This window comes from Salvelinus sp. IW2-2015, linkage group LG36 (genome assembly GCF_002910315.2).
Source record: "Salvelinus sp. IW2-2015 linkage group LG36, ASM291031v2, whole genome shotgun sequence".
Lineage (NCBI taxonomy): Eukaryota > Metazoa > Chordata > Actinopteri > Salmoniformes > Salmonidae > Salvelinus > Salvelinus sp. IW2-2015.
The window spans coordinates 8,238,467-8,259,841 of NC_036875.1; the positions used below are offsets into that span (position 1 = coordinate 8,238,467).

Here is a 21,375-nt window from a genome sequence, read left to right on the forward strand (position 1 = left end):
TGTCATCTCCCGAGCCCGTACGGAAGTTGTAGCGATAAGACAAGATAGTAATTACTAGTGATTGGATACCAGGAAAATTGGGAGAAAAGGGGGTAAAAAAAAAAAAAAAGGGGCCTTGGCCAATGTGCCGCCAAGAGGAGCGAGATGGGGAAGAAAGAGAGAGTCTGGAACAGTGAGTTGACAGAGGAGAGCAGAGAGAGAAGAGATGGGGAGAAAGAGAGAGTCCGGAACAGTGAGTTGACAGAGAGAGAGAGAGATGGGGAGAAAGAGAGAGTCTGGAACAGTGGTTGACAGAGAGAGAGCGAGAGAGAGATGGGGAGAAGAGAGAGTCTGGAACAGTGAGTTGACAGAGAGAGAGAGATGGGGAGAAAAGAGAGAGGTCTGGAACAGTGAGTTGACAGAGAGAGAGAGAGAGAGAGAGGGAGAGAAAGAGAGAGTCTGGAACAGTGAGCTTGACAGAGAGAGAGGAGAGAGAGCGAGGGAGAGAAAGAGAGAGTCTGGAACAGTGAGTTGACAGAGAGAGAGAGAGGGAGAGAAAGAGAGAGTCTGGGACAGTGAGTTGAGAGAGGAGAGAGAGAGAGAGAGAGAGAGAGAGGGAGAGAAAGGAGAGAGAGTCTGGAACAGTGAGTTGACAGAGAGAAGGAGAGAGAGAGAGGGAGAGAAAGAGAGAGTCTGGAACAGGTGAGTTGACAGAGAGAGAGAGAGATGATGGGGGAGAAAGAGAGAGTCTGGAACAGTGAGTACAGAGAGAGAGAGCAGATGGGCCGAGAAAAAGAGAGAGTCTGGAACAGTGAGTTGACGACGAGAGAGAGAGAGATGGGGAGAAAGAGAGAGTCTGGAACAGTGAGTTGACAGAGAGAGAGAGAGAGATGCGGGAGAAAAGGAGGAGAGTCTGGGGAACAGTGAGTGTGACAGAGAGAGAGAGAGATGCGGGAGAAAGGAGAGAGTCTGGAACAGTGAGTTGACAGAGAGAGAGCGAGAGAGAGATGGGCCGAGAAGAGAGAGTTGCGAACAGTGAGTTGACAGAGAGAGGGAGAGATGGCCGGAGAAAGAGAGAGTCTGGAACAGTGGAGTTGACAGAGAGAGAGAGAGAGAGAGAGGGAGAGAAAGAGAGAGTCTGGAGACAGTGAGTTGACAGAGAGAGAGAGAGAGAGCGAGGGAGAGAAGAGAGGAGTCTGGAACAGTGAGTGACAGAGAGAGAGAGAGGGAGAAAGAGAGAGTTCTGGAACAGTGAGTTGCACAGAGGAGAGAGCGAGGGAGAGAAGAAGAGAGAGTCTGGAACAGTGAGTGTGACAGAGAGAGAGAGAGATGGAGAGCAAAGAGAGAGCTCTGTGAACAGTGGAGTGACAGAGAGCAGAGGGCAGAGAGAGACGGTAGGGACCCTGTTTTTTATTCTCCAATCCTCTCTCTTTCTTCTCCGATCACCTTATTAAGTCTATTGTTTTCCCTTTCTCTCTTACTGTCTGCCCCACACGCCCCAATGTTGCGGAGATCCCATGGCCAGTGGCCAGGGAGAAGGGAGGAAGTAACAAGCCTTTAAGTTACAATCTGAGGTTAATTGTGGGCGAGTGTGTAGGCTGGGCCTTGGAGCTGAACAAACTCTTGTCTGCCGCTCCCAAATGAAACCTATTCATGATGTAACGCTGCACGATAAGGAACCATGGCGTTCCTATCTAAATAATGAATAATCCACCACTTTAAATAAACTGAGATATTAAAAGACCAATAAATGGTGTAACGACCTGGCCTGCGTTGGGCTAAGCTACTGCGAGCTGACCCTTGGCCTAGTGCTGACCTTGCTAGAGCTGACCCTTGGCTAGAGCTGACCCTTGGCTAGTGGCTGACCCTTGGCTATGCTGACCCCCTGCGGTAGTCACACACAGATGAAGTGCTGATGTAAGTCTAAAACGAGGGGAGCAAGTGGTCAGAGGCTTGAAAATAGAGCCTGAAAAGATGTGAATATATCCCAGGCCCCTGATGTCTCATCGCCGTCCGATTGTCTATATACGTGATTTATTAAGTTTGAGCATTGTACCGCCTCTTAAGTGTTGCTGCAGACCGACCCAGGCCACAAACACACCACCCTCCTGCATGTTTTCCTGTCGTTGGGACAAGGGGGTGTGTCCCAAGCAGCAACACCTATTCCTCTGTATTGAGCCTACTTTTAACATGGGCCCTATAGTGCACTGTGTAGGCGAATCGGGTGCCTTTTGGGACACAGACAAGGAGATAACCTGTTGAATGCCGTTAGCCAGTTTAGCCAGTGAACTTTAAAACCTCCTTAAGAGGTGTATGGGGGGCCTATATCTCGGCTTAACGTACTGCCTCATTATTACACCACCAATACAGTCACCCACACCTCACTCTAATAAGGGCACCAAAGAGCTGGTTTATGTACTACCAAATGTTTCGTTATCTCGTTGTAAACCTCCATGCGACCCCTTATGTCTTACACCGCTCATTAAAAGTCAAGGTAACAGTATTCTGCGCACTTCTCGAGTTGTTGTAACTATTAAGCGCTCATTACACAAGATGAGGTAACAGAATTTGGAGCACCGCTGGGGATGTTCTTTTCATGTGCGCACCGGCATATTGTCCGATCTTCTCATACCCTGCAGCCCTATACAGAGGATTCAAACATATGGGGGTCTGTAGAAGTGGAACTATTATTACCAGGTGGTCTGAAGAGTCATAAAGAATACATGTCTACTATTAGTAATGCTGAATGTGAGTTTTGGGCATCTCGTATGTTTTAGATGGGTTCTCCGTTCCAAGAGAACACAGCTCCTGCCCTCAGGTCAGCTGTGCTACGAGCTTCACTGGGATACTGAAAACAACGGCAGCTCGGGAGGACACCATTGGTCTGATATGGTACGCAGGTCACAACTTACTTTGCAAGTCACAGGATATTACAATGTCTGTGGAACTTTATTTTTTAAGTAAGAATATTGCAGAGAGTATGTAAAGTAGCTATGTATTAGTAAAACTGAGTTGTTGATGACAGGGTCTGACATGCAGAGGTGGTTACCAGCGGGCAGACGCGCCAGGCTCCGGGAGCAGGGACTATGAGGAGCACCTATATTGCTGAACACCCAGAGTCTGAGGATTGGAGCAGGGAGCAGAGGACCACAGGGGTTGCCAGGGGGCCAGACGCCCCATGAAAGACATTCTTTGACATGAGTGAGTCTCATCAACAGCTATCCATCCACTGAACACAGCCACTGACACAATAGAGATTATTATTATTCAAGATGAAGGGAGTATCTGGAAATAGGGTTGGCATGTATGGAGGTATGTCATTCATGTTACAGGTTCCAGTGTGTGTGTGCCATGATGTTTCTCACTTTTTCCTGGTTCTCTGCAGGACCTTTGAGGATGCTCTAAAGATGCACGAGGCTGGTGTGTCGGTGGTAACGGTGGGGTGTGTGTTTTGAAGGACCAGTGGCCCAGCCCACCCCGAAGTCGGTTGCCCACTGTCGCCCCTACAGGAGGAGCAAGCTCCGGCGGAGGCCTGGTACCACGGTCGTATGAGCCGCCGTGATGTTGAGGAAATGCTGGTCAGACGGGGACTTCCTGGTACGAGACAGTGCCACCAACCCAGGCCAGTATGTCCTGACCGGGCATGCACTGTGGTCGCCCAAACACCTGCTACTGGTGGACCCAAGAGGGAGTGTGAGTGATAATCACCTTCTGGCATTTAACAACAGTCACTATTGACATCAATGCATGACTAAGTTGAAAAATATACTTTAAGTGGAAATTAGGATTTGCTCCATAGAGTGATATTTGTTATATGGGAAATTGGGTTGGTCAGCCAACTTAGCTATAGCCTAGTATGTAGCATTGTTGAGTTGCAAAACAATGGTATCAGAAGCATTCTTGTTAGCATCCTTAATTATGCGGTTGAACCTGCTAAACATCTGTTAGCCCACTCCTCCTCGTCACTGTCAGGTACGCACCAAAGACAGGCTGTTTGAGGCATTAGTCACCTGATCAGCTACCACCTGAAAGAACGAGCTGCCCATCGTTGCGCGAGAGGCGAGCTGCACCTCAAACAGGGGGTCCGGAGGAAACAGTGACCCAGCCAGCCACGGAGGGATGACTTCTGGAATGGTAAGCGCAGCAATGACAGCCCCAAAGTGATTGTGCTCAGCACTGCCTAGTTCTAAGATTAAAATGACCGGTCTTTGGTTGATAACCATTGTTTCCCAGTGTGGGCAGATTATTGATACATGATAACTGTATTAATAAAGGTTTATGTTCTAGATTTTAGTCTTCTACTGCGTCTAGTTCTTCGAATATGTGTTTGAGTGATAGCCTTGGTGAAAGTTTTCCAATTTTGCCTGTTTCACCAGGAGTCAGAGGTGTGTCCATTAAGCCCAAGGGGAGGAAGATGCTCACTGGCATATCCATACCCCAGAATCAGAGCTTTCACTGGGTAGGAGGGACACAAGGCCGACTGCCCTTCCTTGCCCAGGGAACACAGGGCAGTCGCTACAGTACTGGCTTCCTCCCGCAGTGCCCCACAACTGTCACCATTCCGGCCTGAACTCTCAGCATGCAGTCATTAAGCTAAGCAAACACCTGCGATCCTCTGAACGGGAGTAACAGACCAGACATTCACAAAGATGGAATTCTAGGTCAGAGTCACAAAGTATGTCCAGAATAGACATCATCACAGTGACCAAACAGTAGTGGTTCCATAGGAAATCTTATTTCCTCGAAGTTGCATGATGATGTCTGCACCATCATACTGAATCTCAAAACTTGCTGTAGGCATGCACAGTCCCAGAGATGAATTCTGGGTCCCTGTGTCTTTCACGGAACAAATTGTTTGAAATTCATAGACAAACAATTGAAATTGATAGGGTAAGAAACATCCTGGCAGAAAAGATATCACTCCAAATGTTTCATAGAAAGCATTCTTTGCTCCTCAGACATTGGGAATGCTATTAATGGGACTTTTATATACTGTTCATCTGCAGCCAGTAGCAACTAGCACCTTCATGAGATTCTAATTCAAATATTTTCATATGCTCAGGACCAACATGCTGCAGCTTTAAATATCTGATAGCATATGGCTTAGTAGAGATACTAAGTATCGTAATCGCAGACAGCACATTAGAGCGCGTCAAAAAGTGGTCCTGGTTATCACCCTAGTCCTAGTATGCCAGCAAGACTACATAACACCAACCTAAATAACACCATGGGCAGGCAGAGACTTTTCAAGAAAATGATGAATGGATTGTTCAATTTAACCACATACTTGTCAAAGTGTTATTGTATCGGACAGGTCATAAATAGCTCGTGCGTGAAGCCATAACCCTACTGCCGAGTTGTATGGTGAATCTGATCAAGCCATATTACTTGTATCAAGAGGCACTGGTCAATAGCGTCCTGTACTCTCAGAAGGCAGACTCGTATCATTTACTAATAATATTGACTCAGTGTGCCCCACTAGATGTACTTAGTATAGCCTTGTAGTGACATGTTCCTCAGTCTATTGTGCAGTGCCTTTAATTGTCCAATGTGTTTCATAATCTTTACGCTCTCAAATATATGACGCTTATGGTAGAGCTAGTGTACAAGATAGCACTAGCGATCGATGAAATCCAGTCAGTCTACCACCGAAGAAAATTACTCTCGGACATGGTAGTGGTGGAACCGCATGAATAATTGACACCTGAGAGGCGCCTAACTTGTTACACATTTTGCCTTGCCAGCCCAACCTATGCTAATACTGCTTCAAGTACACATCTCGCATCTCAGAGTGAGAAGCGCTCCCGAAATCATCATTTTTATGTGAAACTTTCTATAAGCTGCTGATAATGGTAGGATACTGAAATAATCTACTACTGTTAGAACACCACTCATAAAAGCCACACAGTGTGAGAGAGAGTCTGGAACAGTGAGTTGACAGAGAGAGAGAGAGATGGGGAGAAAGAGAGAGTCTGGAACAGTGAGTTGACAGAGAGAGAGAGAGAGAGAGATGGGGAGAAAGAGAGAGTCTGGAACAGTGAGTTGACAGAGAGAGAGAGAGAGGGAGAGAAAGAGAGAGTCTGGAACAGTGAGTTGACAGAGAGAGAGCGAGGGAGAGAAAGAGAGAGTCTGGAACAGTGAGTTGACAGAGAGAGAGAGAGATGGAGAGAAAGAGAGAGTCTGGAACAGTGAGTTGACAGAGAGAGAGAGAGAGAGAGACGGAGGGACCCTGTTTTTTATTCTCCATCCTCTCTCTTTCTCTCCATCCCTTATTAATCTATTGTTTCTCTTTCTCTCTGTCCCCAACGCCCAATGTGGGAGGATCCCATGGCCAGTGGCCAGGGAGAAGGGAGGAAGTAACAAGCTTTAAGTTGAACAATCTGAGGTTAATTGTGGGAGTGTGTAGGCTGGGCCTGGAGCTGAACAAACTCTGTCTGCGTCCCAAATGACAACCTATTTCATATGTAGTGCACGATAAGGACCATGGCGTCCTATCTAAATAATGAATAATCCACACTTTAAATAAACTGACGTATTAAAAGACAATAAATGGGTTGGCTAGAGCTGACCCTTGGCTAGTGCTGACCCTTGGCTAGAGCTGACCCTTGGCTAGAGCTGACCCTTGGCTAGTGCTGACCCTTGGCTAGTGCTGACCCCTGGGTAGTACACACAGATGAAGTGCTGATGTAATGTCTAAAACCGAGGGGGAGCAGTGGTCAGAGGCTGAAATAGAGCCTGATAAAAGTGAATTTCCAGGCCCCTGAGTCCTGCGTTTGTATAAACGTAATTTATTTTGAGCATGTGACCGCCTCTTAAGTGTTGCTGCAGACCGACCCAGGCCACAAACACACACACCCTCTGCGTGTTTTCTGTCGTTGGGACAAGGACGGTGTGTCCCAAGCAGCACCCTATTCCCTATATTGAGCACTACTTTTAACATGGGCCCTATAGTGCACTGTGTAGGGAATCGGGTGCCTTTTGGGACACAGACAAGGAGATAACCTGTTGAAGCCGTTAGCCAGTTAGCCCAGTGCAACTTTAAAACCTCCATTAACGAGGTGTATGGGGCTATATCTCGTAACGTACTGCCTCTTATTACACACCAATACATTCACCCACACCTCACTCTAATAGTGCACCAAAGAGTGGTATGTACTCCAAATGTTTTGTTATTGTTGTAAACCTCATGCTACCTCATGCTTACATGATTAAAAGTCAAGTAAACAGTACCTTTGGCCTTTCGGTTTACCTTATAAGCTCAAAAGAATGGGTAACAAATTTGGAGGCACCGCTGGGATTTCTTTTCATGTGCGCACCGGCATATTGTCCGCATTTCTGGAGTAATGAGTGAGAGACATTGGAAGCGTAGCTAGCTGGCTAACCGTGAAGATAAGGATGCACATGTATGACGAATAGTCATGCTCGCTGTTAGTATTGCACTAGATGCTGGTGAAGTTGAGTATAGATAGAGGATAAGGCTAGGAAGAGATCAGGTCAGCTTAGACTGGACTGGCTGATAAAAGGGCTAGGTGCCTGTGTTATTCCAGTCCTCCCTCCAGACAAGGCAGTAAATAAGCTCTTGGAACCATAAAAGACCGGATGGCTCCGCTCCAATGTGGATCTTGGGCCCGATGCAAAACAAACAGAACAATAACGCTGGGTCACGCTAATAAGACGTGGTCACWGCTACCAGCCGCCCCCAGAGAAAGGGAAAGCGGCGACCAACAGGCGACCGCGCCCCAAACGGGTTGCAGCTTCGGTTCAGAGTGACCGGGACAAGCTGGGGCGTAGGAGAGGCCGAGTGAAACATGGTCAAATGCAGTCGAACTGTTCTGAACCCACCAAAGAAAGTTCAAAGCCTGAAGGGGAATTTAAGATCCACAGCAGACCAACGTCAACCTGTCAGAAGAAGTAGAATCTTAACAGCTCTGAGCTGGAACAAGGTTTACTTTGAAGGGGGAGCTTCACAAAAGTCCCGTCGAGCGTTAATGCAATAACCTTAATCTGTTTACCTGCACTGGTGCCATTGGATGACTGTGGTCATCGCCACGACAARAACAGTATCGACAGATCAAGAGCCTGCATCGCCAAAGTTCCTTCAATTTACCACTGAGGGTTATGGTTTGGTTTAATATATGGAGCCATGAAGGAGGGTAGAGAAAGGGGGGAACAAGGGAAGGCTAGTCCTGAAAGGATTGGGGCTAGGAAGGTTTCAAGTTTCAGTAGCCAGGAGAGAAGGCTGTTTTGGGGGTCGATGGGTGAGCAAGGCGGGGAGTCTGGAAGTGGAAAAAGAGGCACCAGCCCTGGCCCCATAGGGCTCCCTTCTCGCCCTTCTCTCCGGGACCCCGTCACCAGCCCACATCTGAAAGCTCTTACCCTCACACCTCTCACGACAGGGTCACTGACAGGCCTAGAGAGATCGGAGAATCAAAGGAAATTGGGGAATCATTTGAAGTCGGGGGAGGAAGCTATTGTCATAAACCAGCAAGCTCCAGGGTTTGAGTTTCACTCCGGACGTTGGGCAAGTGGAAAAATGCAGAGCCAGGAACACACGTGAAACGCCACATTACCATTGATAAGGAGTTGGAACACACGGCTCATTAGTCGCCTTTGACTGCCCATGAGCCGCCGCCGTATTTAGACACTGGTGATTGGCCAAACCCGCTGTGTTTTTCATTGCCTCTTCTCATTGGGAAGCCCAGTCAGTCTTTGAACAAGTGCAGATCAGTCCCTCATTAGTGTGGTGACCGGTTCAACAAGTCTTAACGGCACAAGAAGGAGAACACAAGGCAGGGGAGACAATAACAGATAAAAGTTCAAATGTCTCTAATCAAAATGGCAGGAAGCGAGTGTTTTATCAGTCTTTGTATAAGGTCCAGTGTAATGGAGATGGAATGCAGCGCAATGACTCTCGCCAGCGGCGATTTGATGAGGCGGATAGATAGAGAGGAAAGGGGTTGTGTGTATTTGTGGATGCGTGTGTTAGGTAGTGATGAAGGGYTAATGAGCCAGTCAGCTAGTCTGCTGCTTTATTTGTCTGTCAAGTCCCAGAAGCAGGGCTTTCAGTTATGTTATTCAAGCAACACGACTAAAATGTATTACCCAAAATGTTCATTGGTCTCTCATTGGCCTAAGAATACGATCTCAAATGTAGACATACTAGGAGTTTAAATAAGTACACAATCAGGGCCAAACCTGTAGATTGGGTTTTACAGCCCCACTGCCTCCCGTGTGATTGTAGTCTGTGCATCGAGCGTTTTACTGGGCACTCCACAGTGAGAAACATATTCCCCCTTTTTATTGGCAGGTTAAGACAAGCTTTGCTTTAATGAGCATTGGGTTCCCTTTGAAAGTGGCTCGGATTAGGTTGGGGGGAAAAAATGGTACAAATTGGTGAATGGACTATACAGGCCTTTTTTTACTTCATCGTTTGAGTGCGTAATCGCCAAAGCCTCTCTAGTTAAATTTCTCATGAATGATGCATTGGCGACGATGCTAGTCAACTCTGACCTCGTGACTAATTGCCAAATGTGTGCAAACAGATGTTGCGCCCTCTCATCCAAATTGTGGTCGTTAGCAATTATTTGATAAACAACAGGCTAATACGCTAATTGTTGCCAGTCGCCGATGAGGTTATCCTCTGTGCTTACCCTCCTGCTACATTAAGCATGGTCCGTTTTTGCCTTTCTCTGGCTTTGGCGTTTCACTCTCTTTAGCGAACGGAAATGTAACGAAGCAGCAAAAAAGGTCACCTGCTCTGCTCGATAATTAGTTAGCTCGTTCAATTAGCACAACGTAATCAACTGGTGTCAGCGGTCGAACCAACGTGCATGCAAAAAAACACAAACAATAGATGCCTTGTGTCTTTAGTCTGCTGAACAAGTCGAATTCCTCCCACCCAGTGTTATGGTTTCACTGCCTTCCCCAGAATGTTTTTTTTTCATTCTGGGGCCACATTCCTTCAGAMCCTCTGGTTCGCGTGGTGTCTCGAATTTGTTGGCTTCCCCCTCATGCGTTTGAAGGCCGTTCCCCACACTCAAACAGACAGACTTGGATTTACACCATGCAGGCAGCAACGGACACTGTCTTCCAATAAAAGCTATTCTCTCGCTCTCTGTTGGAAAGAGTTGATGGTTTTCTTGCTATGAAGATGGAGAAGAGGGAGGATGGGGGGGTTAGAAACTCAAATAAATGCCCTGCATCACTGTGGATGCCGCGGGGAGCGCCGTGTGTGTCATACCTGCCAGATAGGCCCGGAGTGTGCTGACAAGAGCCATTAAAGTTTACAGCTGCCCGTCAAGCTGACAGACAGACAGCCCTCCGAGCCCCCCAGCCTGGCCCCATGTGGGGACCCCCTCCCTGGTTACGGTGCCAGGCCAGTCTGGAGGCAGCGGGTCTCTGGGGGTAGTGGTGGGGCAGGGAAAGAGGGGTAGGGGGGTAGGGGGGGCTAGCGGTGGAGAGATGACTTGGCTGGTAGGGACTGGGGGTGAACACAAACAGAGTAGTGGGCGTAGACAGACACACATTTGTGGATCTTAGCTCACTATTGTGTAAGGACTGAAAGAAAAACTTCATTTCTCCAACTTAAACAAAAGGAAAAAGAAGGATGAGAAATAGGGAACTGACTCGGCAGTATTTCAAGGGTCCCTTAGGGTGACCATATCAAACAAAGCAACAGCAAACATGTCGTCCCCCACAAATGATGCAGCGGTCAGTTGATTAATATTGCGCCCCCCTTGTGCCAATCAGTGTCATTTTGTAAAAGCCGGATCTCRATGACAAGACACATTCGTCAAAACCGATTTCATCGTGYGGGACAACTAGCAGTTATCTGACAAGGGCAATGYCTAGACTGTACCAAAGCAGCAGTATTAGTGGGGTCCTTGAAGACCATTGATATCAGAGCAGTGTGAATATGGATGATATACAGATCATACCACGTTCTGATATTAATACTGTGAAAACAGTTTTTCTGTAGGGGTGCTTTGAGAGGGAACTCCTTCTGTTTGGTGGGTACGGTGCGTCACTTAGGACTCTCGGGTGGCCTGGTGTGAGTGAACAAAGTCCTCTGTTGTCTCTTATGTGTGTGTTGGACAGCCCCAGACCTTGATCATAGTCCAGACACACAGGTTCGCGTTTCCTCTAAAGCCGCTGAAATTGCATTGCAGCCACCCATGTGAATGATAGGGTATTGGTGTGTGTGGGGAAGTGTTTGTGCATGTGTTTTGTACTGTACCACAAACCATTCTGTGATTCTATGTGTGCGGGTCTGCTGTTTGTTCACCCGCACCRACGGGCAATTGRTAATAACCCATCCGCAACCACCCGARTATATGTGATAAAGTGAAAATCTGGGACCCGCACTCGACCCTAACCTACAAATATAGAAAATGTGCTGTACAGTCAAAGATYGATACATGCAGCTTCTCTTCTGTTGCCCTAGAAGACTAAATAAAGTTTGCTCACCAGAAAATATGTCACACATCGATAAAATGAATGCTTCGATGTTGTTGACGTCGGTAAAGTTTTCTCATTCATCTCTGCTTCTCTCGCACAGCAAAMACATTTAGGGACCAGGGAGAAAATGCAATGACGCAAAATAAACTCGGGAAAAATTCTCTGTTTGTCCCTAAACGGTTTTCAGGGAATTGCTGTGAAAATGACACGACATGTTTCTGATAAGGTTTTACTTTGGCTTGGATGCATATTTTATGTGTTTGAAATACTATCAGCTTTTATGATGCTGATAACGATAGCACCTTTACAGATGTCCCCTAACCGCGCATTCATTCTCTCAAGATGCTTAAATAAATAATATTTCTCCACTCCTGTTCCCGAGTTCAAATGTACACTTCGTGTATAATTTTATRGAAAGAACTGCTTCCTTTTGCAGTTCCCTTGACYTGCCATATTTTAAGTCCCCGTCTTGTGACTGTCAAATTTGTGTAGCGCCTCAATCATTACACATAACATCTTTCCCAAATATGAGGCTACTGTTCTGGCCCCTCTCTTTAATTTCAACTCTCCATTTCCCAGCTTTSTCTTATTGAACTAAACTCCGACGTTAACTTTTCCTGCCCAAGTACCCTAAAGCGTATGGCCGTGTGTTTGGTGTGCACGTACACTTAGGCCCAGAAGCTTCGGCTTACGCGCTAACGGCATATCAAAATAAGGAAGTAAAAACCTCAATGTAGCCTYTAGATATGAATTGCACAAGAATGATACATTTATGGCTTTTTTTTCTGCATAGTTTTCTCTTTATTTAACCCTTAACCCTGCCCWTCATCCTCACTATATTTCATGAGCCTAAACCCACCCMCCCCGCAGATATAACCACGGAGACTGCGGATCATTGAGTCAACACATCACTGGTGTGTGTGTGGCTGTGTTTGTGTGTGTATAATGCAGTTTGTCGCACCACAGCCGGGRTAAAGTATCCCTCTCTCTAGACTGGCCTCTCCCGTCACCCTCCCACCCTCTATTTGTTTTAATTWWAAKAAAAATTCCAGRTRGGGCCGAACGGAACCGACCGGCGATCCCTTTTTCCTCTCCTCTCTTCTGACATTCTCTTCTTCTAATGTTTCGAGCCTTTTTCTACCTCCTCCTCCTCCTCCACTTTCTTTTCAGCAAGGTTATGATAGCGCAGAAAGACGTCTGTGTGCCTATATTTCGTCCAGTGTTTATACATGGAAGTATTTGGGGCTTTATTTTAATGGTTATGCTCACAAGGGGGTAAAAAAAAATGCAGCACACACGGTGAGCCAGAGGAAAATGTAATCATTCCGGATTGGAAAAGCAGGTTGGGGAATGCCCTGTTTCCTTCATCTGATTCTCCTAACAGTCAGAGTATCCCTAGGTGCGTGCGTGCGTGCGTGCGTGCGTGCGTGCGCGCGCGCGCGCGTGCTCGTGTGCGTGCGTGCGTGCGTCAAGTGAAATTAAATGTTATTGGTCACATGCGCGAATACAACAGCTGTAGACTTTACAGTGAAATGCTTACTTATGAGACCATGCCCAACAATGCAGAGTTAAAAAGTAAGACAAATATTAGCTGAATAAAAACACAAGTAAACATAAGTAACACAATAAAAACAATAACAACGATATATAACAACGATATATACAAAGAGTATCAGTACCAAGTCAATGTGCAGGGGTACGAGGTAGTTGAGGTAAAACAGTATACATGTAGGTAGGGGTAAAAAGTATCAGGATATATAATAAACAATCAATCAGGATTATATAATAAAACAGAGTAGCAGCAGCGTATGAAAGTGTGTGTGTTTTTGTGTGTGTGTGTGTGTGTTGTGTGTGTGTGTGTGTGTGTGTGTGTGTGTGTGTGTGTGTGTGTGGTGTGTGTGGTGTGTGTGTGGTGTGTGTGTGTTGTGTGTGTGTGTGTGTGTGTGTGTGTGTGTGTGTGTGTATATGTCTGAGTGTGCATATAGCCACTACAAGGGAGTGTAAAAACAAGTAAGATTTTTTTGTTTAATGCTGTAATAAAGGGAGTCAATGTTAAATAGTTGACGTTGCATTTGATGAACTGTTCAGCAGTCTTATGGCTTCGGGGTAGAAGCTGTACAGGTGCCTTTTTGTTCCAGACTTGGCGCTCCGGTACCGCTTCTTGTGTGGTACCAGATACAACAGTCTATGACTTGGGTGGCTGGAGTCCTTGACAATTGTCAAGGTCTTCCTCTGACACCGCCTGTTATAGAGGTCCTGGGTGACAGGGAGTTAGTCCCCAGTGATGTATTAGGCTGTACGCACTACACTGTGTAGCGCCTTACGAATGAGCTTAGTAATGAGCCATGACTTTTCAAAGCATTTCATGGCTACAGATGTGAGTGCTACAGGGGGTAGTCATTTAGACAGGTTGTCTTGGCATTCTTAGACACAGGGACTATGGTAGTTTGCTTGAAACATGTAGGTATTACAGACTGGGTCAGGGAGAAGTTAAAAAGGTCCGTGAAGACACTTGCCAGCTGGTCAGCAGATGCTCTGAGTACGCATCCTAGTAATTGATCTGGCCCTATGGCCTTGTGAATGTTAACCTGTTTTAAGATCTTACTCACATCGGCTACGGAGAGCGTGATCAAAGCTGTCCGGAACAGCTGGTGCTCTCARGCATGGTTCAGTGTTGTTTGCCTTGAAGTGTGCATAGAAGGSATTTAGCTCGTCTAGTAGGGTGCATCACTGGGCAGCACTCAGCTGGGTTTTCCTTTGTATTACGTGATAGTTTGCAAGCCCTGCCACATCCGACAAGCGTCAGAGCKAGTGTAGTAGGATTCAATGTTAGTCTTATATTGATCTCTTGCCTGTTTGATGGTTCGTCGGAGGGTGTWGAGGGATTTCTTATAAGCGTCCGGATTAGTATCCTGTTCCTTGAAAGCGGCAGCTCTAGCCTTTAGCTCAGTGCAGATGTTGCCTGTAATACAAGCATCTGGTTGGGATATGTACGTATGGTCATTGTGGGGACAACATTGTCGATGCACTTATTAATGAAGCCAGTGACTGATGTGGTAAACTCCTCAATGCCARCGGATAAATCCCGGAACATATTCCAGTCTGTGRTAGCGAAACAGCCCTATAGCTAAGCATCCGCTTCATCAGGCCACTTCCATATTGAGCGTGTCACTGGTACTTCCTGTTTGAGCTTTTGCTTGTCAGCAGGAAACAGGAGGATAGAGTTATGGTCCGATATGCCAAATGGAGGGCAGGGGACAGCTGTGTATGAGTCTCTGTGTGTGGTGTAAAGGTGATCTATAGTTTTTATCCCTCTAGTTGCACAAGTGACATGAAATGAAGTCAAACGGATTTCAGTTTTCCTGCGTTAAAATCACCAGCCACTAAGAGCGCTGCCTCGTTGAGTGCAGTTTTAGTGCCACCATCAATTTGTACTGGTAAATAGTCAGCTACAAAAAATACAGATGAAAACTTTCTTTGTAAATAGTATGGTCTGCAGCTTATCATGAGGTATTCTAACTCAGGCGAGCGGAACCTCGAGACTTCCTTAATATTAGAGATTGCGCACCAGCTGTTATTAATAAAGAGACACACACCTCCAACCCTGATCTTACCGGACTCTGCCGTTCTGTCCTGCCAATGCATACAAAAACCAGCTAGATGTACAGTACATTATCAATGTCCTTGTTCAGCCATGACTCAGAGAAGCATAGCATATTACAGTTCTTAATGTCCCATTGATAGGATAGTCTCGAATGGAGCTCATCCAGTTTATTCTCCAGCGATTGCACATTTGCCAATAGAACAGAGGGTAGAGGCGATTTATTCAATCACCGCCGTAGTCTCATCAGGTGGCCTGTGCGCCGGCCTCTATAGCTCCATCTTCAAGTGTCGGGGATTTGGGCATGGTCCGGGATATTCAATATGTCTTTCGCCTCCGACTCATTGAAGTAGAAGTCCTRGTCCAAATCGAGGTTAGTGATAGCTGTTCTGATGTCCAGAAGCTCTTTTCAGTCATAGGAAACGATTAAACATTACYTTTTRTTTTTAAACGTTACGATCAGCACAAACAAAATACACAAATTAGCACAATTGGTCAGGAGCCCGTAAAAAGACTGCTATTCCCTCCGGCGCCATTCTTTTCGTGTGTGTGTGTGCTCACTGTATGTGTGTGTGTAAAGTGGGACCCAGCACAAAGCACACATTGTAGCCTGTGGTGTAGAGTGGCTCCTCGAGTGGGAGGCTGCAGTGCATCTGTGAGCCTTTTTGTTATTGAATCAAATTGTTCTCCACCGCTGGACTGGCTGGATGATTCAACACTGGGCAGAGGTCCCCAGTCAGAAGTAGTCATCCACAGAGGGGGGGGGGGGAGAATGATCTTTAGATCTTCCGTTTTTTTTGTTCTGCTATTGCCGTGTTGTATCTAACCTGTCACTCACTCCTGTGTCCGTCCAGTTGGATCCTATCCCTGAGGAGGTGATGCAGCAGAGGCCCAACCCCAACGCCGTCCACTCCATGGAGAAGGTGCTGGAGGAACACGGTGTGTGACCCTTTACTCTACTCACACAGGAAACAGTCCCACTCTATGGGCTACAATAGAGCTGGGGCGATAAACCCAACATGATTTTACCGATCACTTATCGCAGGTGTTTTGCTGATCTCGTTCATTGCGAGAAATGTGAAGTTAGAAATGAAATAGGTTTTCTAATGTGGGTGATTGTTAATGGGACAATTGATGGCTACAACCCTCAAAGTAGTAGTGGTTTAAAAAAGTGTAACTGTGGTGCACATTAATGTTATAAACGTATTCTATTTATCGTTATCGCATCAATTGAGCCAATTTATCGCAATATGGGTTTTTTTGGTACATATTTCCCAGCTCTAAGCTACAGTACAACCAGCAAATGATTTTGGCATTTGATTTGCCAGCATGCATTTACCATAGAGTAAACATCAGCACTCGGCCCTGGATGGCAGACGTCGTTTGAAACCTTGTCCAGTTGCTCTATGTAATGATCACCTTTTGACCTTTGTCCTGTCATGTGTTGTAGGTAAATACTGGCACTCTCTGCAGCGCGGGGCCTCCACACTGGGCTACTCTCTGAGCGAGGCTCGTCAGTGTGAGACGGAGGAGGCCGAGACCGTCACTGCCATGGCCTCCCTCTCTGTGGCCAACAAGCAGAGGAGGTACGTCCCTCCCAAGGCGGTGTGTGCGTGTGTGTGCGTGTGTGTGTGTGTGTGTGTGTGTGTGTGTGTGTGTGTGTGTGTGTGTGTGCGACGACGGTCTTCTGATACTCACTAATCTCACACCTTCCTGCAGTTGTATAGAGTATGGTTGTGCTGTTTGTGACACGTGTCATTGTCCTGTCTTTCTCCAGGAGCGAGGAGGAGCCTATGGAGGAGGAGGCGCCTCTGTAAAGGGATGACCACGCCCCCTTTACCATTCAGACACCCATTTAGTCCTCAGCCAACCACTAACCTCCGTTTGAATTTGACCCCAATCCTTGGCCCCTCCCACGCCCTGTCTAGAAGGCACATCAGCCCCAGGGGGGGGGACAGGGGACAACGTTGAGCGGTTACGAAACGGAAACAGAAGACGACACTATCTCGCTCGTCCGGAGTGGACGGACTAAAAGGCCACCGATATGTTGTGCTGTCTCTATGTAAGGAGGCAGAACACAAGGAGCCTCGGGTTACCAGGTCTTTTCGGGTCTTTACTCCAGGACCAATGGGATCTAAGGTGACCTTGAGTGTCCATTCTTTTTTTATAACAGACACACTCTCTGTCTGAAGTACCACTCCAGACACCGAGTTTATAAGTTAGCACTCTTCTTTCCTTTTCCTTTGTGTCGTTTGTTCCTTTTTCCTTTCACTGAAAAACAGCAACAGCGCCCTATGATATAATTACGACACTGTTTACGAACTTTCAGTCGTTACCATTCACAGAAGACTTTGAGAAAGGAGAGACGTCGCAGGGTTTGCTGAAATTTTTGTCCAACTTTTTGATTGGCGAAAGCAGCCATTTCTTTGCGTAACAAGATAGGTACAAAGCGAGGAAGAGAGAGAGAGCGCACGATGGACGTGTGACCAGGTCTTCTGGTTCGAGATGACAGACAGTAAAAAGACTGAGTTTGTGCCTTTTTTTCCCAGCCTGGTGGATTTTACGATGAACTCGCGACGAAGAGCTTTGCCTTAAATGAGTTTTCGAGGGGAGAGAGGTGCCCTCCTCTCGCCCTCACGCCTCATCCCCTTATGTTGTGGCGAGACTGGCAATGCCAGCACGATGGCACATAGACAGAAGGCCCTTGGCATGTTTACCCTGAATTCCCTGTAGCCCACTGTCCCACCCCTGTTCCCTTTGACCTCGTCGTAACCCCTTTACTGTCATTTAGAAGGTAGTTGCCATGCTACACAGGGACTAACATAGTTAGCCTTTTTCAGTGGAACTGAATGGTTGAAACATCAGCCAATGATGTAGCTAGCTGGCATATAAACCCTTAACCAAATACYCGCCACCTCTTCGAAAGAGTTAGCTAGCATGCACTGTAGTCTGTATTAGAGAGACTTGCCGTCTTAAACGAGAATGCTGTTCAAAAATAGTAGTAGTAAGACAAGAAATGAAGCCAAAGCGTGACGTTGCTATCAGCGCAATAGTCAGGATCCACGTAATGTCGTAAGCTTATGAGACAGATTTTACTATCGTGACTTTACATTCGAGATTGTTCTCTGTGAGGGAATTAGAACAGTTGCCCCATTTTTGTTAACTTACACGCCTCGCCGTTCAAAACYTTCTAATGTCACAACGTTCAGACGATCTTACAGTCATTTAGGGGCAGTAGATACAACGAGCCGTTCTTTTGGCGTTTTGTTCACACACAAAAAATGTGTCTTTGTTACCACGGTGACAGAGCAATTAGACGGACATACCACCTTTGTGAGTTTTCGGGGAGGAGCAAGTGGCACCCATGTTCTCTGTCCACACAGGTGCTCTACAAGTGTCAGGTGCTAGCAGGTGCACGTGCGTGTGTACGTGAGTGTCACGTCACAATCCAGTAAACAAACTCTTTATACACTTCAGACACASTTGTCATAGCTACTGCTAGGAGTTTTTTTTTTTGGTACAGGGAAGTGTATTCAATCTTGTGTGAGACACATTAAATAACTGTATATACAATACATTTGCACGCATGCTGTCCTAAACATTTCTTACCACATACAGTTGACTTAGTTCTCAAAACACCTATAGTGCAGAATATGGAGAATGAATGATAGAGTGATCCGTATACGGTGTATTGAACACCCCCAACTCATGTTTAGCCTCTGGGCAACTACCTTCTACATTATTCCATTGAAGTCATAATCACTTGTTTCTACTTTTGGTAAAAGGAGGAAGAACTGAGAAGATTGATGTTGTTTCTGCGTTGGTCTTTCTTCTGGATGTTTCCAACGCAGTTGTTTTAATGACTACTTCATTTGTGTGGTTTTTTAACCGATATTTTCTGGTCTTTTTTCATTTGTTTCGGTTTTGTCCTTGTTGTCTTTTGAAGTGGACCTCCGTGTCTTTTGGTTTTTGTACTTTTTATTTGTTTTCCTGTTATTTTTGTATTATTTTCAGTTCTTTCTCTCTGTGACACTTTCTACAGTTGACTTGTCTCACGACCAAGTGAGAGTTCAGTTCCTTTTCATGGCGAAAGGATCTGTGGTTTTAAGGGGAGGGATGGGGAGAGATGGGGGGGGGGATGCAAATATTTCTACTTTGTATAATGATTCCAACAATTGTGTATTTACTATACTGTCTGTTCATAGTAGATTTATATATGACAAAAAAATCTAAAAGTATATTATATATTATAACATATTACAATCTCGTTTTGGGAGGAGAAAAAAAAGGTTAGTATTGCAAGGTGATTTGCTCATGTTTCACTCGCTGGTCTGGTTTGGCACTTCCTGGTGTTGCAGAGGGCACTGTTCATTATTCCTGGATGCCTTGGCTGAGGGTTCAGTACAGTAGCATCCCATTTGTTTCTTTACAGTATACACCACTGACTTAGGCTCCATTCATACTTCCTGACACTACATAGAGAAGTTGAAAAGTTGTTCCCAAACAAGGGACAAGTCACTTGTTTCTGGAGCTCTGATGTCTCCTCCATTAAAACACTGTGACAACCCACCCATGTAAGCATGGGTTTACAGTGCGAAGACCACTGGGATTGCGCACACTTACATAGGTAACATTTTCTGACCAACAACCAAACACTTTAACTGTGTTTGTAAAACCTTCTCTATACCATCTATTAAAGGATTTGTAATTCAGTAGGGTTTGCCTTGGAATGACATGATAATTACACAAGGGTTGCCCTATAATGACTAATCACTATAAGCCCAAGGGTCATAGTTAACCCATCAATAGTTCCCCTCTCACCCTTTAACCTCACCCATCCTGCCCAAACCGCCCCTCTCTGACGGCTGTAGAAGATGACTAGTGAGGTCAAGGGTCATCGCAATGGACCCAGTCTCATCCAAGGGGGCAGACTATGAGTGAAAAGTCCAGTCTGCGTCTCAATTGTGGTTGCTGTTATTGTATTGGGGGCATTTTTATAAGCTATCATCCAGAGCTCTCCCATGATGCTTAGAAGCACCAGTCACAGCAATGGCAGTCATGGCTTAGTCACTTGTATTCAAACAATATTTTTAAAGGGACTATATACTGTCTGGTTATCATAGTGTCCAGATAGTCATTTGAACATTATCTTAATCATGCTCAACAAAAGACATTCCATTTTGTTTTGTTTTTAATTGTTTTATCATGGGGCATTTTTTTCTTCTTCTCCTGCTTTTTATCCTCTCCTCAAAACCAGGCCTGAGGATTGTCTGTGGTTTATTTGAAGGGCCTGGTTGTTGGGTTTCTGCACTCTTCCTCCACCTCTGTAACTTTCTCTGCATGGTTTGTGTGTCTGCATGCCTGTCTCTGTCCCTGTAACATATCTGCACAAGGAAAGAGCACTGAATGGACAGAAATACGTTTTTACTACAGCATCGGGATTTGGGGACGAGAGCATGACACGGGAACTCGTTCTTTTGCTCCTCTGTTTTTTTCAGGAGCGACGATGAGGAAGAACGACGCTCCCTGTTGGTCTGACAGATATGCTTTTTACCTGTGAAAAATTTCCAACAACAAACTGACTTTGAATATTTCACAACATCTTTATCTAGCACTTGTGACATACAGACAATGGATTTTATTGTATTTATGTAGAAAAACTGTTTTAGGGAAACTAAAGGCGGGAGACAACTGCATAGACCAAGTGATTTTTATTCTGGGGGGGTGATATAATTTGAGGTTGGGACGGGTTTTGTTTCGAGACATCTGGAGATATCAACGGGCTCTGTCCAGATGAATGGTCTATATCATCGTCAGGGTTGTCCATTCCATTTCAGCCAGTAATATCTGTGACCACTGTGGTTTAAAAAAAAAAAAAAGAACAGTTCTAGGTTTACAAAATGTATGACATGCATATTCAGTTTTTTTAATTGTCTTTATCTCTCCATTGTTACAGAATAGTACTTTTTTCCTGGGACCTTTCCTCTAACATTTTCTCTTTGACATCTACACTATAAAATCTAATGTTTTGGAAAAACCACTGTCTTGTTGTTATTTCCTGGGGGATATGGTCAGATGAGTGGTCTTTGGTTGAACAAAAAAGAAAAGGCTAAATGATTGTAATGCAAACTCGAGGCCCATGTTGGATCATACATGAATCGTACTTGAGTCATGCACCCAGATACTCACAAACTTCAGATAGGACATACAGTGCCTTCAGAAAGTATTCACACCCCTTTTCCCTGAATTAAAAATMTATTGTGTCACTGATCTACACACAATACCCCATAATGTCAAAGTGGAATTTTGTTTATAGAACATTTAAGAAATGTATAAAA

General features: G+C 45.6%; 1 protein-coding gene across 1 annotated transcript in view; it reads left to right on the top strand.

Annotated features, from left to right (window-relative positions):
- hdac4 (histone deacetylase 4) overlaps window positions 1-21,077 on the top strand; it is a 238,108-nt gene extending 217,031 nt beyond the window's left edge. Inside the window, 3 exon segments of the mRNA XM_070437721.1 lie at window positions 15,892-15,976; window positions 16,488-16,623; window positions 16,815-21,077. Of these exon segments, the coding sequence (XP_070293822.1) occupies window positions 15,892-15,976; window positions 16,488-16,623; window positions 16,815-16,854 (261 nt within the window). The 3' untranslated portion in view covers window positions 16,855-21,077.
- The last annotated feature ends 298 nt before the right edge of the window (window positions 21,078-21,375 follow it).